This window comes from Pollicipes pollicipes, unplaced genomic scaffold (assembly GCF_011947565.3).
Source record: "Pollicipes pollicipes isolate AB1234 unplaced genomic scaffold, Ppol_2.1 Scaffold_6686;HRSCAF=7923_pilon_pilon_pilon, whole genome shotgun sequence".
Lineage (NCBI taxonomy): Eukaryota > Metazoa > Arthropoda > Thecostraca > Pollicipedomorpha > Pollicipedidae > Pollicipes > Pollicipes pollicipes.
This window is the reverse complement of record NW_023596921.1, coordinates 32,166,850-32,191,561: the sequence shown is the minus strand read 5'-3', so window position 1 is coordinate 32,191,561 and position 24,712 is coordinate 32,166,850. Positions and strand designations below refer to the sequence as shown.

Genomic DNA, 24,712 nt, shown 5'->3' with positions numbered 1-24,712 from the left:
TACCCAAATGGGGGTGAATGAAAAAAGTGATGTTAATGGTTATTCATGCGAATCATTTACTGGCATCCGTCACCTACCGTAGATAGAACATCCGTGATAAGCATGCAAAGCTGACGCTAATGTAATTCAAATTAGAACATAGCAGAACAAATTAAAATATAAGAATCACCGGGTTTGGTTTCTACCACTTGAACCTCCTAGGATTTCCATTTCGGGTTTCAGCCTTGGATACATCACAGACAAGCATATGACAGCACATGACAAGCTGAAGTGCCTTGGGCCCATAAGAATTGGCTACTGACCAGGGGCACAGGGACTCCACGAATTCACAACCCCGCGCCACTAGGAGGGATAAGCAATCGAATTATTACTTGGTTGCCGCTGAGCTCTTGATACGCATCACAATTTATTAGTACATAAACACGTCTGAAACACAATTTGGTATCTTTTATTTGGCTGGTTTGGCATGTCGTTTAACGCGCGCTCTGGTGACGGGGGTTAAGTTGCCCCCCCCCCCCTCTGAAAGTTGTTCCCAAATTATTTTCGAACGATGCGTCCTAGCAACATCAAACATCACATAGCAATAATCAATTAAATGGCAGATATGTCGGTACTAAAACATGATATTGGCCTTTGCCCATACTGACCTATGACAGTTCAAATCTAGGCTGTGGCTGTCAGCGAAGACAATTCCTAGGAGATCATTAAATCTGATGCAGCAACTGGGTATTAGACGAAGCCGTTCGTCTCCGAAATACTTTTTGGACTGTAAGTGACATGCATTTAGGATTGCAACAAAATTCATTGATATTTGGTCAGGCATGACGGCCAGACCGAAAGCAAAACCAATACAAACTTTTTGATTGATATCTCTCTTTATGGGGTAGTTTATGATGTTCATTTCTAATTCATGTTTAAGAGGCTTGGCAACAGACATATGCCTTGAACTTCTTAAAGATCAGAGGAGGGCGCTGACCTTAAATGAATCAGATCGGCCTTTTTACGGACGTACCGCCTAGCGTAATCCTTGACAGATGTTCACTCTCAAAAACAAAAACGAAAATATCTCGAAAGTTATGGCCACCTTGAATTTGCTAAGGTCAAACAAGGTCAATGAGCTGGAACCGATACCACTGACCTTTCGCTTAGAACGTACGAATGTAGGTTCAGGACTGTTGCATGAGTTGATCTCGTGGCACTTGGGACGCCAATCTGGAAGTTGATCTTTTTGACGGTATTTGACCCTAAGTTCATGACGTATAAATGCAAAACTTTTGGCTAAAAGGAGTGTTCATACAAGCCTACCCAGCCTGGGAATTTGGTGTATCTAGCCCCTTGACTTTTGTAGATCTCAGGGGGTTCATCGTGGCTCCCACTCGAGCGAGCCGTATTCAGCCGCCCACCTGGGCACGTGTTTAAAACCTTATGGTCACTTCCCTAAAATTGTTTAAAACATCCGGTTTTGTATATTTTGAGTTTTAAAGTACACAGAAGCCCGACAATCTCCCAGCAATACCCACTAAAACCTTCGCGGACAGGAGCAGGGACGCATCGTGCTGGAGGTTGGGGCTGATCAGCGAAAAATGACGAGGGAGCCCCCCCCCCCCCCCCCCCCCCCCCACCAGCACGAGCTCAAGATGTTAACGGTATATTTTGAGACATTTCGCAGGAATTCCGTCCAAATTCGCAGCAGCTGGAACAAATTATTGCACTTGCTCGCCCCTTGAGAAAGCGTTTTTCTTCATGTTTTCTACGTTTTTCTACACAACTACATGCTAGACCCACCACTTCCACTTCATTGGGCATATAAGGCGTATGCACCTGGTGGCCAACTACTGGTTGCCGTCAGGTCGCCGAGGGCCGAGAGGTTTTGTTGGGCATTGGGCGATGTCCAATCACTCAGTGTACTTATAGAGCTTGTTTTTCTTGTAAACCAATAACGAATCGTTGCCTTGTAAGCCCATGATGCATTCGTCGGGTTCGACTGAAGATGTCCATTGCGCACTATTCCATACGGACCAAGCAGATGGTCGTTTTCCTTTCAATGACCGCACAAAAAGTTGTTTTTTCTAATCACTGGTCATTTTTTCAGCATTGCCAAGTCCAAGCGGACTGGGCTTATGACGTCACCGAGCGGCCAGCGACGAGAGCAATGCCATCGGTCGGGTGTGAGACCAGGGGCCTGCACTTCAGGAACTGGGCGACGTCATGTTTAAGGCAAAGAACGTCTTCACCATCAACGACATGTGGAACGAGCTGCCCATGGAAAGGCTGCCTTCTGGTTATGCTGCTTTGTTGTCACCCCCGAGAACATATTTTGCGTTATCATTATCAGGGTGGAACAGTCTGACGGCATGTTCGTCATCATGAAAGCCTGGATATTTCCCTTGACTTCCAGTAGGGTGCACGTGGCTACCTTGAAGTGCCCCCCCCCCCCCCCGCCGCAAGGCTTGCATAGCTCGCCACCTGGTGGGGAACTATTGGTTCACGTTCCAGCCGCCAGGGGCCAGGTGGTTTTGCCGGGCAGTGGACAACACTCAGTCGTTTGGTGTACTTTGCGGGTTCGTCTACCCCAAACCCAGTGTGAGATAAGCTGTGCTCAGCTCAAAATGATCTTGCTTGTGAGGCTTGCAGACCTAAGGCTTGTTGAGTTTGCAGAGTCACGGCCGGGTCGGCAGCTTCGGCAACACAAAAGAGATGCTCAGCGTCTTGGCCTGCGCGACGGCCATCACGGCTAACAGCAGGGCTATCAAAGCCTCTGCGTTCGGCTGAACGACCCGGCCCTCAATCCAGCAACCAAAGAAGAGAAGGAAGACCTAGACCACTTCAGTTTAATAATAAGACGTTTGACCGTATCATGCGCATGTGACTGTAGAAGGAAGGTGACGGGCAGCAAGGTTTCAACAGAACCTTACAGGCGACCATTTACATATGTAGAAGCCTTATTGGGTTGGCTTATACTTGCCGTACACCTACGGCAACCTGCTGCATTATGTGCCAGCAGGACATAACCCAGCAGGTAACCCCGCAATCGACAAGATCGAGGGCAATTTGGACGCCTCAGGAAGCTGGTGGACGGCGACTACGGGACCAATGTTGGCCTATTCGTGGATGAGGAGGTCGTGATTAGGACAATAAGTTAAGTTTGACTGATTTTAACCTGGGAAAGGTGGACGCCAAGATGGACAAGACACATTAGCAGCGCCAGCTTGACAATGCCAAAGTCATGAATGACTATTGGAGGCTGCTTTCCACGCCGAACGTGAGGAACCGGGGTACCGAGCAGACCAACCATCAAACACCTGCCCGGTTACTTGGCACGCGCGCTTCTGAAAGGGCACACATGTGGACCGTGCTGGGGCCTCCTCGTCAAAAGCAGGGTGCCCGAGAGCCGGCTGATGTCCATTTGGAGAAGCTCGATGAGGAGGGAGTGCGGCGGAGAGACTCAGCCAAAGACTTAATAGCATCCTGAATTCCTTCACGAAATCTTTTTTTGAACCGTAGAGACCCGGCACACTCCTTGCACATAGCCCTCATCTTCTTCAAAGACATGTGCCACACTTGCAGGTAGCTGACCATGGATACGGTCACCAGGCGCACCTTGTTTGGCTGCACCAAACTCCAGGAGGTCTTCCAAACGATTCTGGTGATTCTTGGGAAGGTGAACGGCCGGCTAGCTGGCTTATCGTGCGCAACAGATTACCGCTTCTTGGACAAAATGCTCAAGACGATGGCCAGTGCCTTGTTCAATGCATGTGCGTAAAACTGCAGCAGGGGCTCGAACAGTGAGGTGTACATGAAGAGAAAAGTGAGAGGAGTGGCATCACGCCTTGCGATCAAAACTCGAACAACAGGCAAAGGCTGACTGGAGGTAAGAAGTAGTGCATTAAGTGTTCTGTGGACTGTTGTTGTTCTGTTGTACAACTATCATCAAGTGAGCATTTAAAGGGTGGTGTGGTATGGCGTAGGTTTTGTTGTAAAAGTTATCGACTGATTGCACAAGCAGGCATCAAACAGGCATCATGGCAGCTCTCGTCTGTGACAGAAGCTATCGTCTTCATCAGTAGTTCTCGCCTCTAGGTCAAGTGCGCTCCATGCTATTGCGCCCCGGCTCCAGGTGTACAGCCTGTTGCTCATCCCCTCGATCAGGATAGGCCAATCAGCGTCGAGCCAAGCGGCAGCCGACAAAGCGACAAAATGTAAAAACGTCTCGGGTTTGGCAAATCACGCAGCTGGCCTGAATGTTGTGGTTTGGGTCAAAGGACAACGAAACATCGTGGCGACGGAGCGGCCGAGGAACCAGAAGTCGATGTCACGCTGTTTATTTACAACGACTCCGTTATCTGGTTTCAGTTCATAACACACCACTTCGGTCCTGGGCTTCTATCGTGCATAGCATGGGCTGCTAAAGGCTATTTTCGTCATGGCATGCGCTGTAATTTTCATTCAATGACACCTCACCGGACGAAGTCGAGATTTTTGTAATTAAGTAGCCCGCACCTGACCCTTATCTCCATCTGTCAATATGGCGTCTGTATTTTACTTCCCCACCTGATAGTTGGCACCATTCACCCGCGCCTCGTCTCTGCCAGCTGCCCTCGTCTCCGTCAAGAGCCCTCGTCTCTGGCGCCGTCCACCGGTCCACACAGACGATGTTTTGCGCCTAGCGACAGATCTCTCTGTGATGCGGCCGTCGTCCGCCGCGACCTGCGCGCCCCGCCGTCGGTTCTGGACCGATGCCAGGCGCTGACGGCTCACGGGCCCCCGCAGACCGCCTGCGGCCGCCGAAGGAGCCGCACTGCCCCCGACGGCCGCCCGACTGCGTCGGACCGTCGCTGCCGACGCTGTGACCTCGACGGTAAGCAGGCTGCCACTGACCTTAACGGTCGCGAACAAGTGACAAACGTATGGGACCGCGAGTGACGTGTGTGAGGCACGTGGAATGGTGCCGTCGGCTTCATTGTTGGAGTGGTGGGTGCGCTGAATTGCCTGTCTCCAGGGGTCACGGGGTGCCAGCTATTTACACTGCCGCTGCTGGGCTGCCCGCGGGCTCATGTGAGCCCTGCGTTTAATGACCTGCCATTGAACTGGTCGGAATTGGATTCCTCATCGCGTGCAATATACGGGATGTCGTAGCCGTAACGACATAGAAACAAGAGCTCAGCAGCAATCCCGCTCAGTGGACCTAAGCGTTCGGTGCGGAGAAGACTGATGGGAGGCACAAACATCGTTTCTGGAAAGTGACGGTGGCGTAAATAGACACTCTTTTTAGATGCTACCATACTTGCCCACAACCTGGCTATCTTAATCGTATGGGTCGCACCGTTAACAAGAAGGCAACGATTGAGCAGAGACTGTTAAGTCTTTTTTGCTTTGCCGTAGTGGCGACTACGACATCCGTGAGATATCGCATGATTACGGTTGACTTGCATTAATATTGCAGCGCGTCATATAGGGAATGCAAAGTTTTGACGTGGTGTGACTGAAAAAAATCCGAGCATAGATATGGATATTTCTGATTACGGAGGCAACCCTGAGCTCAGGTCAGGTCGGAGAGAGGTCGCACGGTCAGTGGAGAACGCAGCGTTGAACTGAGCGCACGCGTCTCAGCCTGCGCACGCGTCTCAGCTGCGCACGCGTCTCAGCCTGCGCACGCGTCTCAGCCTGCGCACGCGTCTCAGCTGCAGACCGGCGGGGAGCGGCTCGGTCTGCGCGAGGCGTGTTAAACCGTGGCCGAATATTTAGAGTCAAGCGTCATTTCCGCGCCATGAGTAAAGCACGTGAAATGTATCAGCTGTCGGCTGATGCGGTTAATGTATTTTTCTGTTATCACCGCTGTCGACAGTGTGGGCTTTATCAGTGAGCCATGTCTTCGGTAATAGACTGAAGCATCTTACATAATACAGTCTTCTGCGCCTTATGTAAGCTATGATAAACCGTTTCAAAATGCTTACCACACCACGTGTCACTATAATTTCATTGGAAAAATCCGTGCCCTCTTAGCCACTTTGATGAACGTTGCATATCATGCTAAACAGCTGGATTTCTAGCCGGACATCCGGACCTCAGGCCGGGGACAGCGAAAATGGTTTTCGTCTTTGGAACTCTCAGCGATGCGTTGTCAAATGTTACGTGCATTGCATCGACATGTGATGGTTATGTGTCAAAAAGTAATTCGTTGATCATGACTCGATAGCGTCGAAGAAAAACAACAATTTTGTGAAGCAAATTACACGTCTTACACTTCAAACGCATACAACAGTTACAGAGGCCACGGCGACACCCCGGGCAGATGATTGGAGTGGTGGAGGGACAGTTCGTGTGATGGAGGAAAGGCCACGGCTATTCAGTCATTGAACTTTTTTGCACGCAGTTGATGTTCGTGATGCCTAATTCTAAAATTATTATGTTTGGATGCACGGACTGGTGGTTCAATCCTTGGTAACTTAAGAACTAGGTTTGTTTAGTTGTGTTATCACACGGCCAACCCTGGCAAATATGACAGCTTACTATTCCAAACGCCCTGCAGCCCTCAACTTTGACGTTGGAAGCCAACCCAGCACCTTCAATACTGAGCATGCAAAATACCATAAGTTAACATTGTGAAACCTGGACAGTGAACCCTCACAAAAGTAAGATGCTACTTTTTCAAATATAGATTATTGTCACACACCGTAACTTGCATGGTTACACCAAGCAGGCGAAAACACACACGAAAACAGTTAACTAAGTGCAAGATGTCAGAATTTCCCATCCGCGCGGGTTATTCCGTGATTGATTCTAATCTCTGTAAACAAGTCTATCAATACTTCATACCTATTAAAGAAGACGAAGCAATAGAAAAAATCAGATAATTTCCAAACTGTTTTCGCATTATGAGCTCAAGCTGATATACTGGCCTGAGCTGTGTGAAAACAGATGACGGGCCAGCAGCGGACCCTGTTGACGGGCCCCGGAAACGAACGAGCGGCAAATAGGCGAAGCTTGTAAGCAACATGCGTGGGAACATGTGATGTAGTTTAAATATGCCCAATTGGCAGGGATCACACGCAGCTGGCGAACTGCATTGGCAAGGGCCCGCTGGATAGCGACCCTGGGAGTCCCCTTCGGCCTTAACTAATCCATGCGGACTCCGTGCATTCGGCGCCCCACCACGCTCACCCCAAGCATTCACATCCGCTGGCGCCCACGTCATCCCACTTATTCTCGACTCGCACACGGATGGGATGGGGCTCCTTTTTTTATCCAGCGCCTTGGCATTACAATTAACTCGTCTGCATGTGTCTTCGTTAAGCCAACTTAGATTTGTCCATTACATTTCAAACATTTGACAAAGTCACCTTTAAGCCTTATTTAAATATAATTGTGAATTTATCAGCGCGACACCGATGCAGCTACTCGGCTGACATCAGGTGTCCGAAGCTGGGCGGCGACTCGTTCCCTTGCCTGACCTCCAGGGTGACGGCTCCCTGTTCGGACGACGCTTCCCGCGTTCGTCCACGGTGGGCGGCCCATCATTCATTCGGCCACGCCCACCGGTCGTAGCTTTCCGCCGTCGCGCACGCGCCTTAGGTAGCGTCTCGTCCAGCACGGAGGCGTCGCCTCCGGCGCTTCTGCGCCATCGCCTCTCGCCTGGCGGAACGAGCTTTGCAGAGCACCGCCGACGGCGCGTCCCTCAGAGGCCTGGAGGCAGACAGCACGCCCGATGGGACGGTGGAGCCTCTCGGCAGACGACGAGCGCCCGGCGTGGCCTGCGTTCACGCCTTGCGATCTCCTCGGCCGGCGCGCTCTGGAGATTCACCCTTACCACCCTGTCCGACGACCCTGTTCCCCGTCGTTCTTCCTATGAGCGTCGATAGCGGGATCTCTATCTATCCCGAACACCTCGCCATCAAGCGCTCATAAGGCCTGGTGAACACCACGTCGGGAGAGAGCCGCCTGTGTTCTTTTCTCTCTTAAGGCGTGGTGAGCCAACGGATAGATCCAGCTACCGCTGTGCATAACCCGTCCATCCCGGGAGGTCCCCACTGGTCCTTGGTCGTGCCATGACCTGCGCCTTCTTCATGCCGTCACGCCTGAGGTCAAGTGAGGGTCACAAAACGAGTCGACCGTTTCCTAATCCAAGAAAAAAGCAAACTTGTGCCTTTGAGTGGCGCTACCCGCAAATGTACATCCGCGTAAAAGCAGGAATGCGGTCGTTTGGTTCCTCAACACCGCCGTAGTCGAGCCGTGTTGCTCGGCCGTTTTCCGCGCCTATCACCGTTTGGTCACGATCCCCGAGCGACTCGATCCTCGGGAAAGGAGCGGCATGTTGCGTATCGGACGAAAGTCTGGAGGTCCGGCGGCAGCTGACCGCGTCAATGCCAAAGCAAATAATCCGCTTAAAGAAGGCAGTTGACCACCTAACCAAAACGAGCAAGGAATATTGAAGGAAAAACGAGATACGCGCGTACGATTGCCATGTAACATTAGTTAATAACTCAGGCCGGACTATCGATAAAGAAGAGGAAGACGACGCACGTTGACGAAATGACGAAATCAGTATGGGTGCGCCGAACGGGATTCGGCCAGGGTCCGGCCGCCCCGAGCCATAGGAAAAAAGAGAATCGGAAAAGACAAACCGTCCCACTACCCAACTCATTTACGCCATAGTCAAAGGACTCCTTCAGGAATATACAGACGTGGCCCGTAAGTCGCTCCTGGTCGCGACGCGGGAAAGAGGACGGCAATGACGAGCCGCTGCGCCTCTACGTGGCCGCCTCCAACGGCAAAAATCCAGACAGCCGGGGCGTGGGCTAACGGGCGAGCCGTCACGCCAAAGCGCGCATCATGGGCCTCGGACACCATGCTCACCGACGCCGGGCGCGAGTGCCCTGTCACTATTTAAGTCATTTAAGCCATTTAAAACGCAGACTGCCACCTGTATTTTCCAAAAAGTTACTAAGATATCGACGAACCGCGTGACACGTCATTCCCCCCCACCCTTAATTATGGGAGCGAGCCCGAGACACATTGCCCGCCGGAAGGATCGCATGGCCGGTGCCCCCCCCCCCCCTTCTCCAACCATAGGGAGGGAACAGGTGGCCGTGGCCTACGCTCGCCCGGTGGGGAGCGGTCAAGGGACACGGGAGCGCCAGCCGTCCATGGCCCGGTAAGGATTGGGACAACAGCCTGTGGACTCATATCGTGGGCGTTGTTGTCGGCGTCCCACCGTCCGCGGACCAGACGTCGCCGCCAGGTTGTCGCCGCCTATTCTCCTCGGCGCTCCTCACTCCTCAGAATTCCCCGGGAGACTCCTCTCCCGGCCTCTCCACCGTGACTCTCATCTCCTCCAGCGCTTCCTCGGGATACTTTCGTGAGCTCCTTCCAAGAGACTTCTGCACATCCGTAATTTTCCGTGATTCTTCCAACTGGGTCGGCCCGCTCTCGCTTTTTTGCGCGTGAACCAATAGATTTGCTGCAAAAGTGTTCTCCGTCCAATGTGATGCCGGGCTGACCCGCGTTGCTTCCAGAGCTCGGCCTCCAACATGTCCCTGTGTCAGATCTCGGGCGTGGCGTCGCTGGCGACGGTGCAAGGCCCGCCTGCTCTCGCCTCAGGGGGGCGTGAGCAGGCGGGCGCGCGTCCCCCTCTGGTCCAGTTCCCACGTGGCGTGGCGCTGCGGGTGCCAGCTGGGGCGACGATGGCGCAAGCGCGGCGGAGTTCTTGGGGCGGAGCGACAGACATTTTCATGGCAGACAAACATGCCTGCGCGCGTGTTTCGCCGGTAATCTGGCTTTTCACGTCCATTAATATTGATCTGCCGGTGGAGAGCAGGCGTTCTCCTTTGATGTGATGGCCCATTTCGGAGGAAGAGGTCGCCGGCCTGGCAGTTCCGAGGGGAAAACGGCGGCTTACCCCACCTGGCCGGGCGACACACACTGTTGTCCTCGCAGGTCCGGTGAACAATGCGGCCCTATTGGGCGGAGTCTCGGGAGGGTTCCATGTTCAGCTCTCAGACCCCGCTCGGCCTAATGGTTGTGTTTGGCTGGGGGGGGGGGGGGGATTCCTGGCCATGGCCGGTTTGCTCGCTGTCCCACGCTCCGCTGAGGGAGCCTCACCGCTCCTGTTCCGGTGGCGCGCAAAGTGGAAGTAAGAACATGTATGCCTACATATCACAGGTCACATGTGCCGATGTCAATTAGTCCTTGCCTGGCAAAGCTTTCCCATAGGTATTCAATGCGGTCTTCCGTGCTGATGTAGTACGTTTAGCTCTTGAGACAACAGGTTGTGTCTATAAGCTGCCAATTTCACTTCTTTTGACCTGGTTTGACCTGCCGGTGTCATATTTGCCATTGTTCAGACACACCTGCCTGCTGCAGCTTGATGAGAGCTTTCCGTTCTCAGCGTGGCTCACCAACGGCACCAACTCTGACCCATAGTGCGTGGTGTTGATTTAACTTGGACTCCAAGCAGCGCGCTGGCCTGCGTGGGACACATAATAGGACAACAAAACTGGGATATACATGTTGTTCCATTTGTCACGGATAGAGCGACTATCAGAATAGTGGGTATACTTACATTGTATCTCTTGAGTCGGCTCAAGGTCGATTGTAGCAATAATGTTAGATAATGCCCTCACAAATCTTCAAAGCAATCAATCCCGTTCTGACTAAATCGAACTTTGGTGAGATTAACTTCGAGAGTTGACTCCATACTGAGAAAAGCCCAACTCCGGAAGAGATAAAACCGGACATGGTATGACCTTTTCCGACACACCGTCCCTATAGCTAAGGTGGTCGGATGGTACGGGTCAGTGCTCACACAAAGAGCAATACGTAGTTTGAGCTCTGAATTCATAAAAAAAACATTCATTTAAACGGCTCACATCAAATCTTTAAAAACAAAAATGCTTGTAGAAAATTTCTAGACAAACATTTTTATGAAATATGACCTCGAAACTTAGGTCAAAGTGTAAAGGTTGTAAAGAGTCATGGGTCTATCATGATCGCAGCCAAGAATCGTGCGTGCGCTAGCCTGCGGTGGAGGGAATGCGAGGCGAATGTTGTCAAATGAACTGACCCATGAGTCATCTGTTGAACTGGAAGCCATCCGCAGATACTTGTCTCCGTATCGCCCGTCAAAAGTTGCCCGTCAGAAGCTGAAGTCTTTGATAGTTGTTGGCGACTCGATGCCTGCTGTGTTTTGTCCTCGTGTGAGTGTGTTTTTCTCCCAACTCCGGCACAGCCGAAGCATGGGAAAAACGACATACAATGTATACAGTTCTCAGCTATAAATATACATTTTGATGAGTAGCCAATCTTTGTCAAATGATGCATTATTCATAGTGCTTTTAAACAATTTGGCGCGCGCCCGGGTGGCCGGTTCAATTCTTTTAGCCAATTCAATTCGTCGAACGGAAATTATTCCGGAGAACCTTCGAGGGGTTATATTGACCCCCACCAGAGCATATATCAAACCAAACGAAAGAACCTGCCAGAGAATAATATAACAGGACACTGCAGGATTGCGTGCCGACCGCTTGGGTCTTTTACGGTTTGTTTATGGAAAGCAGTGTTTCAAAATTTATGCGTAACGTGCAAAACATATATTACACCCATAAATCGTCATGTCGCTTTGGCCTACGCTGCGTCACCCTTGCCAAGTTCGGTGATTTCGCCATCGGTGGTAGCACATGAAGCCCGAGTTTGTGGAAGAACAGTACATGATCAACTGGATGTTGTCAAACGCTCAGAGGTTCGCTACCCGTGGTTCGGATCTCTTTGCGATGTTGTAACCTCACATTTTTCTCACCCTCTCCCCTCTTCCTCTTCCCCGTACGTAGATTTCAAACCATTCAAAAACACGAAAACAACACCACACGGGTAGGAAAACATATTTTTCCCTCGCTCATCGACGCCTCCCCTCAATATCATTTAAGCAAACTCAAAAGGCTCACTCGATGCAAACTCAAAGGGCTGCTCAAAGGCCATATTCACCGCCCAGAAAGACAGCAACCAAGTAGGCGCATGAGTTCGGCGTCGCTGTAACTTTACCCTCATCCATGTCGGGTCCAGCAAAGGTCTGCTGCGATCAACGCGCTAACAGTAAACAGTCAGATCGAGGAGTTCACAGAAACAGATGGGACGAACGGATGCCCAATGTCAAAACATCCTGTCCACGAGCAGCGTAGTCGCGGCTGTGGACCTTTGAACAACGACAAATAACGCAACAACTCCAAGCGGTAGAACAACCTCAGACTCTGCAAGGCATACTGGAGTCTGAGAAATTCAAAATTGTATAAGCTCCTCACAGTAGTTTTTAGGGCATTAAAGGGCTCGAAAACGGCTAGGAATCTCGGATGGTGTAGGAATTACACAGCGTACTGAAACGGTCAACCTTAAGACAGAGACCCAATGCGTGGACACACACGCACAGGCTTTCGTCGACCCATTCGGTAGCCACACACCCGTCTGGCACGACCTCAGCAAGTGGTTTGCTCCTTTTGCGGCTCTCAGCCAAGGAGTCCTTTTACGCATCGTCGTTCTCGTCGCTTTTCCGTTCGCACTAGCTACAAATACACCTTTTCGCTTAGTTTTTGTTGTTTCCTTCTCGCTCCCCTAATATGCGGAAGCGAAGCAGGCGCAAGAAGGATGATACTGACACGGACTCGAACTCGGCCTCTGACCTTGATAATGCCCCGGTTGTAGATGACGGAAGTGCCGCCAGCCCCGCTTTGACTGCCACTTCGTCTGATGACCTTCGCGCGCCCCAGGCCATGACCGTTGATACGCACACTTCCACCGCGGTGGGTGGACAGCAGACTTCGTCTCCATCCAACGCCCCCGGTTCCGACCCTCGCTCGTCTTTGAACACTCCGGTGCCTGCTCGCCCTGATGCTGACCCTCTCTCGACAATGGCCAGTGTTCGCCAGCCCTCTGAGCCAATTCTGGATCTTCTCGGATCGTACGTTGTCGTCCAACCTTGTGATGAAAATGTTTCGTTTCGAAAGATCAACGTTTTTTGGCCATCAAAGCAAATCAAGGCTATCTGCGGTCCATGCGAACTCAAGATTGAAGCACCAGCAAACGGATCACTCATCATCAAAACAACCACTCGCGCACAAACCAAGGCCCTGCTCAAAATAGCTGAATTTCGCGGCAAACAAGTAAAAGTCCCATTGCACCATGCCAGAAACATCAGTAAGGGCACCATCTTCGCGCCTGAACTCCGCTTCATGACGGAGGACGAGATCCTGGCGGAACTCAGAGATGAGCAAATTTACCATGTCCGTTGGCTGACGACTTTCAGAGATGGTCAGCGTCACGACACCAGCCTGTTCGTTATCACCTTTGGTACCACCCGACTTCCAGATTCGCTCACCGCTGGTTACCTTTGATATAAAGTAAGAGTATTCATTCCAAGTCCACTCAGGTGTTTTAAATGCCAACGGTTCGGACACGGCAGCAAGTACTGCAGAGTGCCAAATGCTTGAAGTGGGGCGAGACTCCTCACGAGGGATCTGCCTGCACATCACCCCAGAAATGCCTGAGCTGTGGAAGTGCTGATCACGCCGCCAACTCTTCTCAGTGTCCCACGTGGAAAAAAGAAAAAGGAATTTGTTCTGAAAAGGCAGACAGGTGTGTCGTACCCCGAAGCAAGGCGCACCGTTGAATCCAAAATGTCGTCGCAGCCCAGCAAAACATATGCACAAGTAGCAAAAGCCACGATGACCACATTTGCAACACAGACCGACTCTATCACCCATCTGCCTCCCCTGAAGCTTCTCAACCCTCGCCCCTCGGTTTCAGCTGAGTCAACTACACAGACCCAGACGAAAAATGCCGTTTAGTCGCCCCTGGCTGGACGCTCGGATGTTCAGGCGCCCGTGCACCCCCGTCCCCAGGTTGGCCGGCGTTCCAGCCCGCCGGCTGTGCGTGATTCACATGCGGGTCAGACCGTCCGGCGTTCTAGCCCACCGGCTATGAACAGTCGGCGGCCCGGACCCTCTGGCCACCACACGAACATTACTTCCCCTCCCCCCCCCCCCCCCCACCACCACCACAACACCTGTCGAAACCCGCCCGAACGATGTCCGCCGGTCCCGTCCATCGGAAAGGGTGGCGATGGGACGGCCTAGGTCTGTTTTGTTCGGGTGATTCCCATCAACCGGTGAGAATGGATCCTTTCATCACTAAATGTCTTTCATCTTACAGTGGAGTTGTCGCGGTCTCATTTCAAAATGTTCGGAAATGAAAGCACATTTTGCCGTATTACCTCCAATCATCATTGCCGTACAGGAGACATGGTTTCGTCCCACCGACACATATAACCTTAAAATGCCAAATTACTCTTTATATCGCAGTGACACCACGGACGATGAGCGTCGCCAAGGTGGGGTGGCGCTGTACTTCAGTCAAGAATTAACACACACGCCACTCACTCTTAACACACCTTTTCAGGCTGTTGCATGTTCAGTTCGACTGCATGGCCGTACCATCGATATATGCCCAATAAACATTACACCAAATTATAATAATACGGAGCTCTTACGGCAACTTGACCAACTCGTTGCTCAATTTCAAAACCCTTTTCTCATCCTCGGCGATCTCAACGCTCACAGTCCAGCTTGGAGTAGCGGCACCCAAGCCGTTGATCGCCGAGGACATTTGGTTGAAGATTTTATTGATGCACACAACTTAGTCCGGCTAAACAAAGGCAATAATACTCATCACCACTTACCCACTGGTACGGAAACAGCCATCGACCTGTCGCTGTGCTCTCCCTCAATAGCGGCACACTTTGGACTGTTGAGGGAGATATACACGACAACAACCATTTTCCAATTAAACTTTACACCACTTTTGACGCAACCGCTGACGAAGTTTTGCAATCCATACCCCGCTGGAATTTACGAAAAGCAGACTGGGCCAAATTTCAAGAACTGTGTTATGTGAACCGAGACTGTTATGAATCACCAGAGCAGGGTGTTGGCCTTATTACACATATTATTCATGCTGCAGCAACCGTGACATTTCCACTGACTAAAACCCCACCACGCCGCATCTCAGTACCATGGTGGACGACTGAAGTTAAGAACGCTATTGCGCGTCGGAAACGTGCTTTCCGCTGCTTTCGTCGCCACCATGATGTACCTCATCTTCTTGCCCGAAATTATGAGCGTGCTCGAACCAGACGAATTATAAGGAAAGCCAAACGTCATTCTTGGCAAGCATACATCCAGCAGTTCACTGCTGCTACTCCTCTAAGCCAGCTATGGGGACTGGTTCGAGCGCTTTCCGGAAAACGCACCTCCATTTCATTGCCCACTTTACGCATTAATAACCAAATCATTTCGGCAACACTTCTTATCACCAATGCTCTTGCTGAGTCTTTCTCAGTGTAGCTCATCCGGAAATTACCAACCAGGATTTGTGGAAACTGCGCAAGCCCGTTTTCGTTTACATACTAATTGTTTTGCTTCCGATAACACCAAAGACTATAATTTACCATTTTCATTTCTGGAACTACAAAAGGCTCTAAAATCCGCCGGCAACACCTCAGTAGGTCATGATCAGTTACACTATTCTTTTTTTGTAATCTTTCAGAAGATATGCTTCGTTTTATATTGGCAGTTTTTAATGATTTGTGGTTAACCCATGTCTTTCCTGACGCCTGGGAAAACACCACCATTATTCCACTCGCAAAGCCAGGAAAAGACACCAAAGATCCATCAAATTATCGTCCCATTGCACTTACCAGCTGTCTAGGAAAACTTTTTGAGCGGATGGTGGTGAAGCGAATCTCTTGGATTGTAGAACGAGACTGCCTGCTTACAAAAAATCAATGTGGTTTCCGACACAATCGGAGCACAATAGACCATGTCATCAGACTTGAAACTGACATCAGACGTTCCTTTAAACATCGACACCACACAACTGCTGTATTCCTGGATATTAGCCGAGCCTACGACATGGTCTTTAAACCTGTACTAATTTTCAAGCTCCATGAGTCAGGTTTTAAAGGCCATTTGGCACATTATCTTATCGGGTTTCTTTCCGGCATCAGACCATTTCGTGTGAGATGCAGTTCCGCCGTTTCCGACACTCACGATCTAGAAAACGGCCTCCCACAAGGGAGCTGTATCTCACCAATTCTCTTAAATTTTATGATAAACGATTTATTTGGCTCATTACCATCGGGCATTTCTTCTTCACTTTTTGCGGATGATAGCGTGATCTGGTGTTCAGACGCTGAATATGACCATTCGCTGCCACGGCTCCAAGCCGCCCTAAGCAAGGTGCAGCAGTGGTCAGAGCGATACGGGTTCCGTTTCTCCGCTCCCAAATCTGCAGTTATGATTTTCAGCAAAAATATGCGTGGTACTCCCAATTTTCGGCTTCGACTAGATGGACAATACATCCCTTTCGTTTCGTCTTTCAAATTTCTTGGCATCGTACTTGACCCCAGATTATCGATGCGACAGCACGTGGAGCATGTTCGCTCCAAATGCCTAAAACGACTAAATTTCTTTAGATGCATTTCTGGGTTAAGATGCGGTGCCGACAGCCAATCGTTATTACGTCTATATAAATCCTTAGTTCTTCCCATCATTGAATATGGCTCCGTGGTATATGCAGGAGGCAGCCAACACACTCTCAAACCACTATCCACCATACAAAATATGCTTTTGCGAGTTGCCCAAGGAGCTCTGCGTAATTCCCCGATTTCAGCGCTTGAAGTGGACGCTCACGTTATGCCTCCTGCCCTCTGACGAATGGAACACACACTGAGATACATAACAAAAGTGCGACAAAACCCCAGTCACCCAGCATTTAAATCCATACATATCTTACCTCACATTCACCATAACTACGTAGGACCGGCAGAACGTCGCTCAGGACTTACAATAGCATTTCGAACCACTATCTGCTGTACCACTCTTCACTTTACTTTACCGCCTTCTTTCGTGCCACCTGCTTTAATAGTACCACCATGGTGGTTAACCCCCTCGGAAAGTTTTGTTTCTTTTTGATGATCTCAAACGCATTTTCACGAGATATGTTCAACAAACATTTAATCGTCTAATTTTCAACAATCAAAATAGCAGCTTTATTTACACCGATTGCTCCAAGGCCAATAACCACACCGGATGTGCAGTTATTTGCACTGAGCATTACCATAAAAATTGTCGGTTACAGGATGGCCCCTTAGTATATTTGGCTGAATTATTTGCTCTTTTCCTTGCATTGCAACGCATTCAACAACACACCCATACAACGAAGACCATAGTGATTTGTTCGGATTCAAAGACAGCTGTACAATCTCTTATTGACCCAGACTTCACACACCACCTCCTTGTTAAAATCGTCAATCTCTATCATATATTACACACACAGGATATGAATATCAAATTTCTATGGATTCCAGGACATACAGGCATCATGGGCAGTGAACGGGCTGACCAACTAGCCAAGGAAGCTTTGACAGACCCACACATCATGGAGATCCCTGTTGATCATGCATCTAAAAAACATTCCATTCGCACAATGACAAAACATTTTTCGCAACAACGATGGACCGATACTACCAGAACACAACTTCATGATATCAAACCAGACATTACCCCTTGGCCATCAACGCATCGTAAAGACCGACTGGAGGAGAAGGTGCTAGCCCGTCTACGAATTGGACACATTACACTCACACATAGTTACATGTACTTAAGTCAACCTCGTCCTCACTGTCAGCCGTGCAATCATCCACTTTCGGTTAAACATATTGTTGTTGAGTGCACAAAATATCAACAGCACCGCAAAGATATGCAGGCCTTTTGTCGTAATCAAAATATCAAGTTTTCTTTAAAAAACGTCCTTAGCGATGACCATCCTGAACTGCTTAACATTGTCTTTCACTTTCTCAGACTTACCGGCTTGCTTCAAGCTTTGTAAATGTTAATATATAACCCTTTTCTTAACATACATAATTACACCAATTTGAAATAACAACATCCAGGCGTGAAATGGTCTGAACAGGCCGAAACGCCTCAAACAAATAAATAAACAAACCAATGCGTGGAAGTGGTCTACTACAGGGCCAAGCGGTCCCTCAGCCATGTCGCATTTGTGCGAGGACGGGACGACCTATGTTGTTAAACCCCCCAAAGTCTTGACGCCAGACCTTTCGTAAACTCGCAAATGGGCGACAGTATGCATGAGCTATTGCAATGCCTGGTTTTCTCTATTTACTTGAACAATGCTGCACATGTCGGAAAAATCAATGGAAATAAGCAATGCATGTTGGATATATATATATATATATATATATATATATGTATATATATATACATATATATTTGTATATAAACATGTATATGTATAAGCATATATATATATATATATATATATGGGCTATACAGGCCATGTGAATTTAGTGCTCACCTGTGGCTACTAAACGGGCGAGTGCCTATCAGCCATAGTTTTCTTGTCATAGCGTGCAATGTTTGTTAATCGGTTAGTAAACTCTTCCGACAGTTTCAAGGGTTGTGAATAGTCCAGTACGCGAGATCACCGCGTGGCCGTGTGTTCCGTCCGCCGCCGTCCAACGGCCACCCGACACGGTATGGGGGCGACATCTGCGAGCGATTCCGACAACCACGACGGCCTCGAGGGCTCGCAGCTCCTCCGCCAGGTGAGAGGTGCATGCTAAGTTTATCAGTAAGCCAACGCCAGCCTTTTAGGACCGATTCAGAACTGGCGCCAATCTGCAGTGGGCCTAGACCCGCGGCTCCCCGACCCTCCCCTCACACGGGTTCTGCAGGCACGCACCGTCACGGCAGCGTGACGTTGAAACCTTCCGGGACTGACCCCGCAATCATTGGCGGACATAATGATCATTCCATTCCGCACGTGACGGATACTGCTGATGGCGACAACGCCTGGCGTGGAATAATATGCCGGAGGCAGTTCAGGGACAGACGAGCAATGACACGCGTACATTGAATATATTTCGACAGCGGCAGCCTGTTGAAGCAGCGTTCACGTCCTGTTCCATCAGCTTAGTTCAAATAACCAGCGAATTTGTAATGCTAATGTCCACCAGCTTGCGACTTCTTTAAGCGTGCATTTTGTTCAAGATAGGTTTTTCGAATCAAGCAAGAAGTCCATTCGCTCCAACAAATGGGCATCGATTGCGTACGCTCATCAGCCATGTCCGTAGAAGGCCTATGTGAAACCAAACAGAACAGAGCCCTTTGAAAACGTTTTCGAACCAAAACTGGGAAGTGAGGTAGATCCAGGCGTGGGAAATGAAGCCATGTCCCTCTACGGTAGTAGTTAAAATCCAATGTTATCTGTGTGCGTGTCTAACTTTGGTGAAACTTAATCATTATAGCCATCACAATTGAAGCACAATTCATGACGTTTCAATTGTGCTAACCTGTATTCCTGACTTACAAGTACCTACCACGTGCCGGCAGGTTTTCGTGGGCATCACAGTTGCCATGGCGACGGCGTCGGCTGGGGCTCATTCGACCATTCCTTCCGTCCTGCTGCCAAAGCTCATGGTGAATAACTCAGCGATACCCATCACAATGCAACAAGGAACATGGTTTGGTACGTATGATAGATAAAAGGAATTACGCATGATCATCGTGCGCTGACGCGATGATCATGATGGTATGATGGTGCGTATGATAGATAAAGGAAAAGTTACTTCGCAAAATAACCACAGTAGTCGACGCACCCCAAAACCCCTCTTCTCCGATAAAGGAAAAGAGAAAAGGAAGTGTTCTATTGGAGCACAGAAATGTCCCTGTTCAAATCTGTGGACAGTGAGCATGTAAATGCTCTATTGCAACATGTCCCAATGGCACATTTATACATTTTTCTCTTCGTTTTTACATGCCTTTATCGAAGCGAACCTGAGAAGTCATATTCGTTTCGGCAAGGGCATGTCGCCGGCATGCTACAGGCACGTAGCATGTAGCGCATAGTTATACTCATATCCGTTTCGATAAATGTATGTAGCTCAAGGCCAACAGTCGTGCCTGGCTCACACAGTTTGGCCACAACGCACTATCCGGGTGTTTCAGGCACGACGGTGCTGCCACAGGGTACATGCAAGGATTCGAGGTCGGTAAAATGTCAGACACGATTAAGCTAGTGCAGATGACGTCAAGGAAATATTCCTTTTACTTGTGAAGGAAGATTCGTTGTTTGTCGGCACAACTTCTCCAGCGTGTCACGGCCAGATTTCTTGTTAGTCGGACGCCGGAACAAGTTATTTTAGTGGCAGATCCGTCATTATCGTCGCTGATGCGCCGCTGCGACACCAGCTTAACAAGCGCACGGACGGCCGCCGGGACACCACCCTCTCAGGGGGGGGGGGGGGGCGTTCAAACCCTAATCAGTAAAAAGTAAGAGATCCAGAGATGTCAGATGCACAGGATAGATAGCACTCTATGAGACTTCGTTTGTGTAACATAGTTGAATCTCAAATGGGGCATATTCAGATATTGCAAGGTACAAAAGGTCAAGCTAATTGGTGTCCGCAGTGCCCTCAGACCTCCTCACGCAAACAGCCTTAACTTCAATACCTCCTCCAAGCAATAGGTCACTTAGGATCATTTCAGGTCAGTGGCCTCACATGACCTTTAACACTCGCTGGGATGGTGGTTTGATTTGATCCTCCGAATGTTTTTGCGACATAGTTTTCGAACGGTGCGGTGTACCCACGCCAAACTTTGCATAACTGTAGGCGATCGGATAGCAATTCTTTTGGTTAGAAAACAAATTAGATGTACCTTGTAAGACATACGACTGACTGACTCTGTTAGGTCAAAGCAAGGTCAAACCCTGGCTGTCAGCGAGGGCAATTTCTAGCGAATCGCTCAATGTCATGCAACAACCATGCGTCAGACGAAGCAATACAGCTCTTTGATAGTTTCTCAGGCAGAAGAATCATTCATGTTAGCATTACGACAAATTACATTGATCTAAGGTCAGACATGAAGGCCAGACTGAAATTAAAACCAACCTATCTTATTTGCTCGATTTTTTTCTGTTTCGGGTAGTTGATATCTTAATAGCATTAAAATAGTAATTCTGAAATGATTAAAACAGGTGCCAAAACAGATATCTTCCATGGACTTCATGAAGGTCAGAATAGGTCACTTACCTAAAATTACCTGGTTCAAAATTTTCTGATAGGAGCATACCGTCTAGCGCCACCGCGCTCTGTCCTTGACACTGATTGAGATGTAATAAAGCAAAACGAATGTCAGTAACTTTACTATGATCTCTTAAAGGACATAAATTGAACACCAGTTATCGTATGCCTAAACCAAGTATCTAGGTTCAGGGTGGTTGCATGAGGAGGTCTGGGGGCACGTTGAATATCGATCCGGAGTTTGACTTCTCTAGACCTTACTTGACTACAAGGCCACGTCCCAGGAAATTGAAATTTTTGACACAAGTGAGTTCACATGTAGGCCAACCCAGCCTGTGAATTTGGTGTCTCCGTCTCTGTTGGCTTTATTAGAACTGGGGGCAAAAATCGCCCTTCTCCTACCCTGGTGATGGGCATTCAACCGGCTACCCGGGCGCTTGTTAAAGGGGACAACAACTTTCGAGATAATATTGCTATCTAAATTAAGCATCGTTATCGAGCAGTGTCAAGATCGAGCAACAACGACATCGATAACTGCCATGTAGGCGGTCATAGGCGGCCATTTAGTCAAAGCAAAGCGGTGGTCAGCTTCATTTTAGGTTAGCGATCTTTCTGACCCTCGTTATGTCAACAAAAATAGATACGTTAATGCTCCTCTAAACAAGGAATTCGAAATGAACGTCAAAAACTACCTCTTGCGACAAGTTGTCCTGCCGAAATGTCATTTTTTCCTCAGTCTGAACAATATACTGGCCCAAGCTCAGCAGAAGTGCGTTTATATCCTAATGTCAACTGTCTACTTTTCTAACGTCTCAATAGCTCAACGGCGGGACCACACAGCATCTGTGTGAGCCCGTCTAAAACTCTGTTACATTAGCTTGAATGTCTCTCGTCGGGCGTGAGTTCATAAGGGCTTGAGGAACAATTAAGTTAATGCTATTGCCCATAATATGTGTGTCCACGTCATGAGGTCGAGACATTATGCACGACAGTTTTCTCCTCGCGCCACATTTGAGCTGTTATCACTTTGGAAGGCATAGCCTAACTATGTTTTATGAAATTTCTCTGGAATGGTTCTGGTAACTCCTAATGCTGTGAGCTTGAACATATGTCACACGAGCAACGTACGTTACAGTGCGGCTGAACGCGTACGCGGTGAGCAAGACCGCGACAAACGGGTGATCTCAGGCATGACATATCAAGCGTTGGATCTTCCAGGCTGTTCATATGTTCAACATTCCAGGATCGTCTTTTGAGTTCGAAGGATATCGTAGCAAACCTCCTACGTAGGGGATGGAGGGGGCGAGGGTGTCTGTGGGCCCCCACTTTAGGTAAGAGATGAGACGCGGTATTGGGCTTTGGAAAGATCCACACAATCACGTCTGACCCTGGACCCACAGGGTAAATAAGCAAAAAAACTGTGTAGTTACGATGTAACCCCAACCCCACTTCTGAACGCTGCCAATGAGCGCATCTCCGTTTGTTGACGTCCTTGTGCGGCCCATTCCAGCCAGCATGCACGCTCTGTCTGCGATCGCCGGCTCGGCGTTCGGCGGTGTGACAGTCCACCACCTGGGCCCGCGGCGGGTGCTGCTGCTGCAGGCGCTGCCCTGCATCGCCGGCTGGCTGCTCATGGCACTAGCCTACAACTTCCCCATGCTGATCGTGGCCCGGTGCTTGATAGGCTCGTCTTGTGGCCTGGCCTTGAGCGCAGGCCAGGTGAGTCGTGGGAACTTCTCCCGCAAACTTTTCTGGCGAGAGTTTGGCTTCTCAGCGAATGATGTTGATCACCCCTTTTACGTCGCGGTTTAAAGTGAGCGAAGAGCAGGCTGAGTCTGTTGATGTCAAAGGGACAAATGCTACCGGCATTCAAACTCGGACCGTATATGAAAACCCACGGTCCTGGTCACTCGACCATCACTCTCCCTGTCGCGAGCAAAACACACCTCGGTGCTAATTGGTGGCCATACTGGCAAGTGAGGCTCGTGTGAGCTCCGTTGACGTGGCCCTCTGTAGGTTACTTAATACGTTGAGGCACATGGATCTGAATGCATACGGCATCGCAGTGTCCAGCTCCTGTCATAGTCCGTTCATCTCCGGGGTCGCTACCATCCATGGAAGCCTGTGCACCCCTCACCACCACCAATGTCACGTTTCAGGTGTACCTCGGCGAGTCGTCTTCACCTCAGATTCGTGGACGATTGGTCTGCATCAGCGGGCTGATGAACAACCTGGGATGTCTGATGAGCTATATCTGCGGTTACGTGCTGCCCTGGCGCTGGGTGCCCGTCGCGCCCGTTCTGGTACTGCTCGTACCCAGCGTCGTGGGCTTGATCTTTGTGCCCGAGTCACCCTATTGGCTGCTGGGGCGGAAGCAGCACGAGCCTGCGCGACGAAGCCTGCGCGTGCTGCGCGGAGACGATGACGTGGCGGAGCGGGAGCTGCGGATCATCGCTGAGGCGAGCAAGGCCCGCCAGAAGCCGCTCACCATGTGGGAGCTGGGGCGAGAGATGCGCAAGCTGTCCGTCCTGGCGCCGTTCCTCACCATCACCGCGCTCTTCTTCCTACGAGTGTGCACCGGTTTTATGACCGTGCTCACGTACACGGTGGTGATCTTCCGGGAGACGGGGTCCGCGCTGGGCAGCTACGAGTCGGCAATCCTGCTCGGCAGTATGCGAGCATTTAATGCCGTCTGCTGCGTGCTGTATGTCAGCGACAGGTTCGGCAGGCGTCCCCTCCTTTTATTTTCCGGCATCGGATGTTCGCTCACGGCACTGGGCATAGCCGCGTTCCTGTTCGCTCGTGATCACGCGCCGCATTGGCCCGGCTGGCAGCGCATCTCCTGGCTGCCACTTCCACTCATCCTGATGTTTATATTTTCCTTCGACTACGGCTTTGCGCGCACTGGGTGGGTGGTGCAGTCTGAACTCCTTCCGAACCGCGTGCGCTCGGCGCTGTCCGGTGTTAACATTCTGACTCATTACGTGTCCACCTTCGCAGCCGTTTTCTCTTTCCCTTACATGCGCGAGGCGTTCACACTTGCGGGCACCTTCTGCGTGTTTTCTTTCTTTAGCTTCCTCGGCCTCCTTCTCACGATCTTCTTCATTCCCGAGACGAAGAACCAGAGGTTGGAAGCGATTGAAGCTTTCTATGTGAAGCGCTTTGGTGGGCACCAAGAAGAGCCTGCTGACGTGACGAAAGCTTCAACTGACAACACCTGACCAAGCTCAGCAAATGCACGACCCCTGGCTATGTTGTGTAAAGGCTATCACATTAGTCATTGTGAAGTTGTGTGTTAGTAAGACATGAATGCGCAATGTATCACATATCATTTAAAATGTAATAAAGTATTGCTCTTATCTTTGTGCTGTGCTCCCGTGGAACTCATTAGCTTCTCATGTATTGCGGGGGGGGGGCAATGGACAATCCTCAAAGTTCTCGGTAGGTTGGGCTCAATTTGGAAAGACAAACTTGGAAGTGTCTGTCACAATTTGTTAACAAAAAAGCAGGCGCAACAAGTCAAACAAAGCTTTTCTCGAAAGATCGCAATGTGAACATTCGGGTCAG

General features: G+C 49.8%; 1 protein-coding gene across 1 annotated transcript; it reads left to right on the top strand.

Annotated features, from left to right (window-relative positions):
• Positions 1-4,826: 4,826 nt before the first annotated feature.
• Positions 4,827-24,474, top strand: LOC119107736 (facilitated trehalose transporter Tret1-2 homolog). The gene is made up of 5 exons (XM_037231281.1): positions 4,827-4,858; positions 18,518-18,667; positions 19,455-19,590; positions 22,656-22,864; positions 23,305-24,474. The coding sequence occupies exons 2-5, from the start codon at positions 18,599-18,601 to the stop codon at positions 24,364-24,366; spliced, it is 1,476 nt and encodes a 491-aa protein (XP_037087176.1). The 5' UTR covers positions 4,827-4,858; positions 18,518-18,598; the 3' UTR covers positions 24,367-24,474.
• The last annotated feature ends 238 nt before the right edge of the window (positions 24,475-24,712 follow it).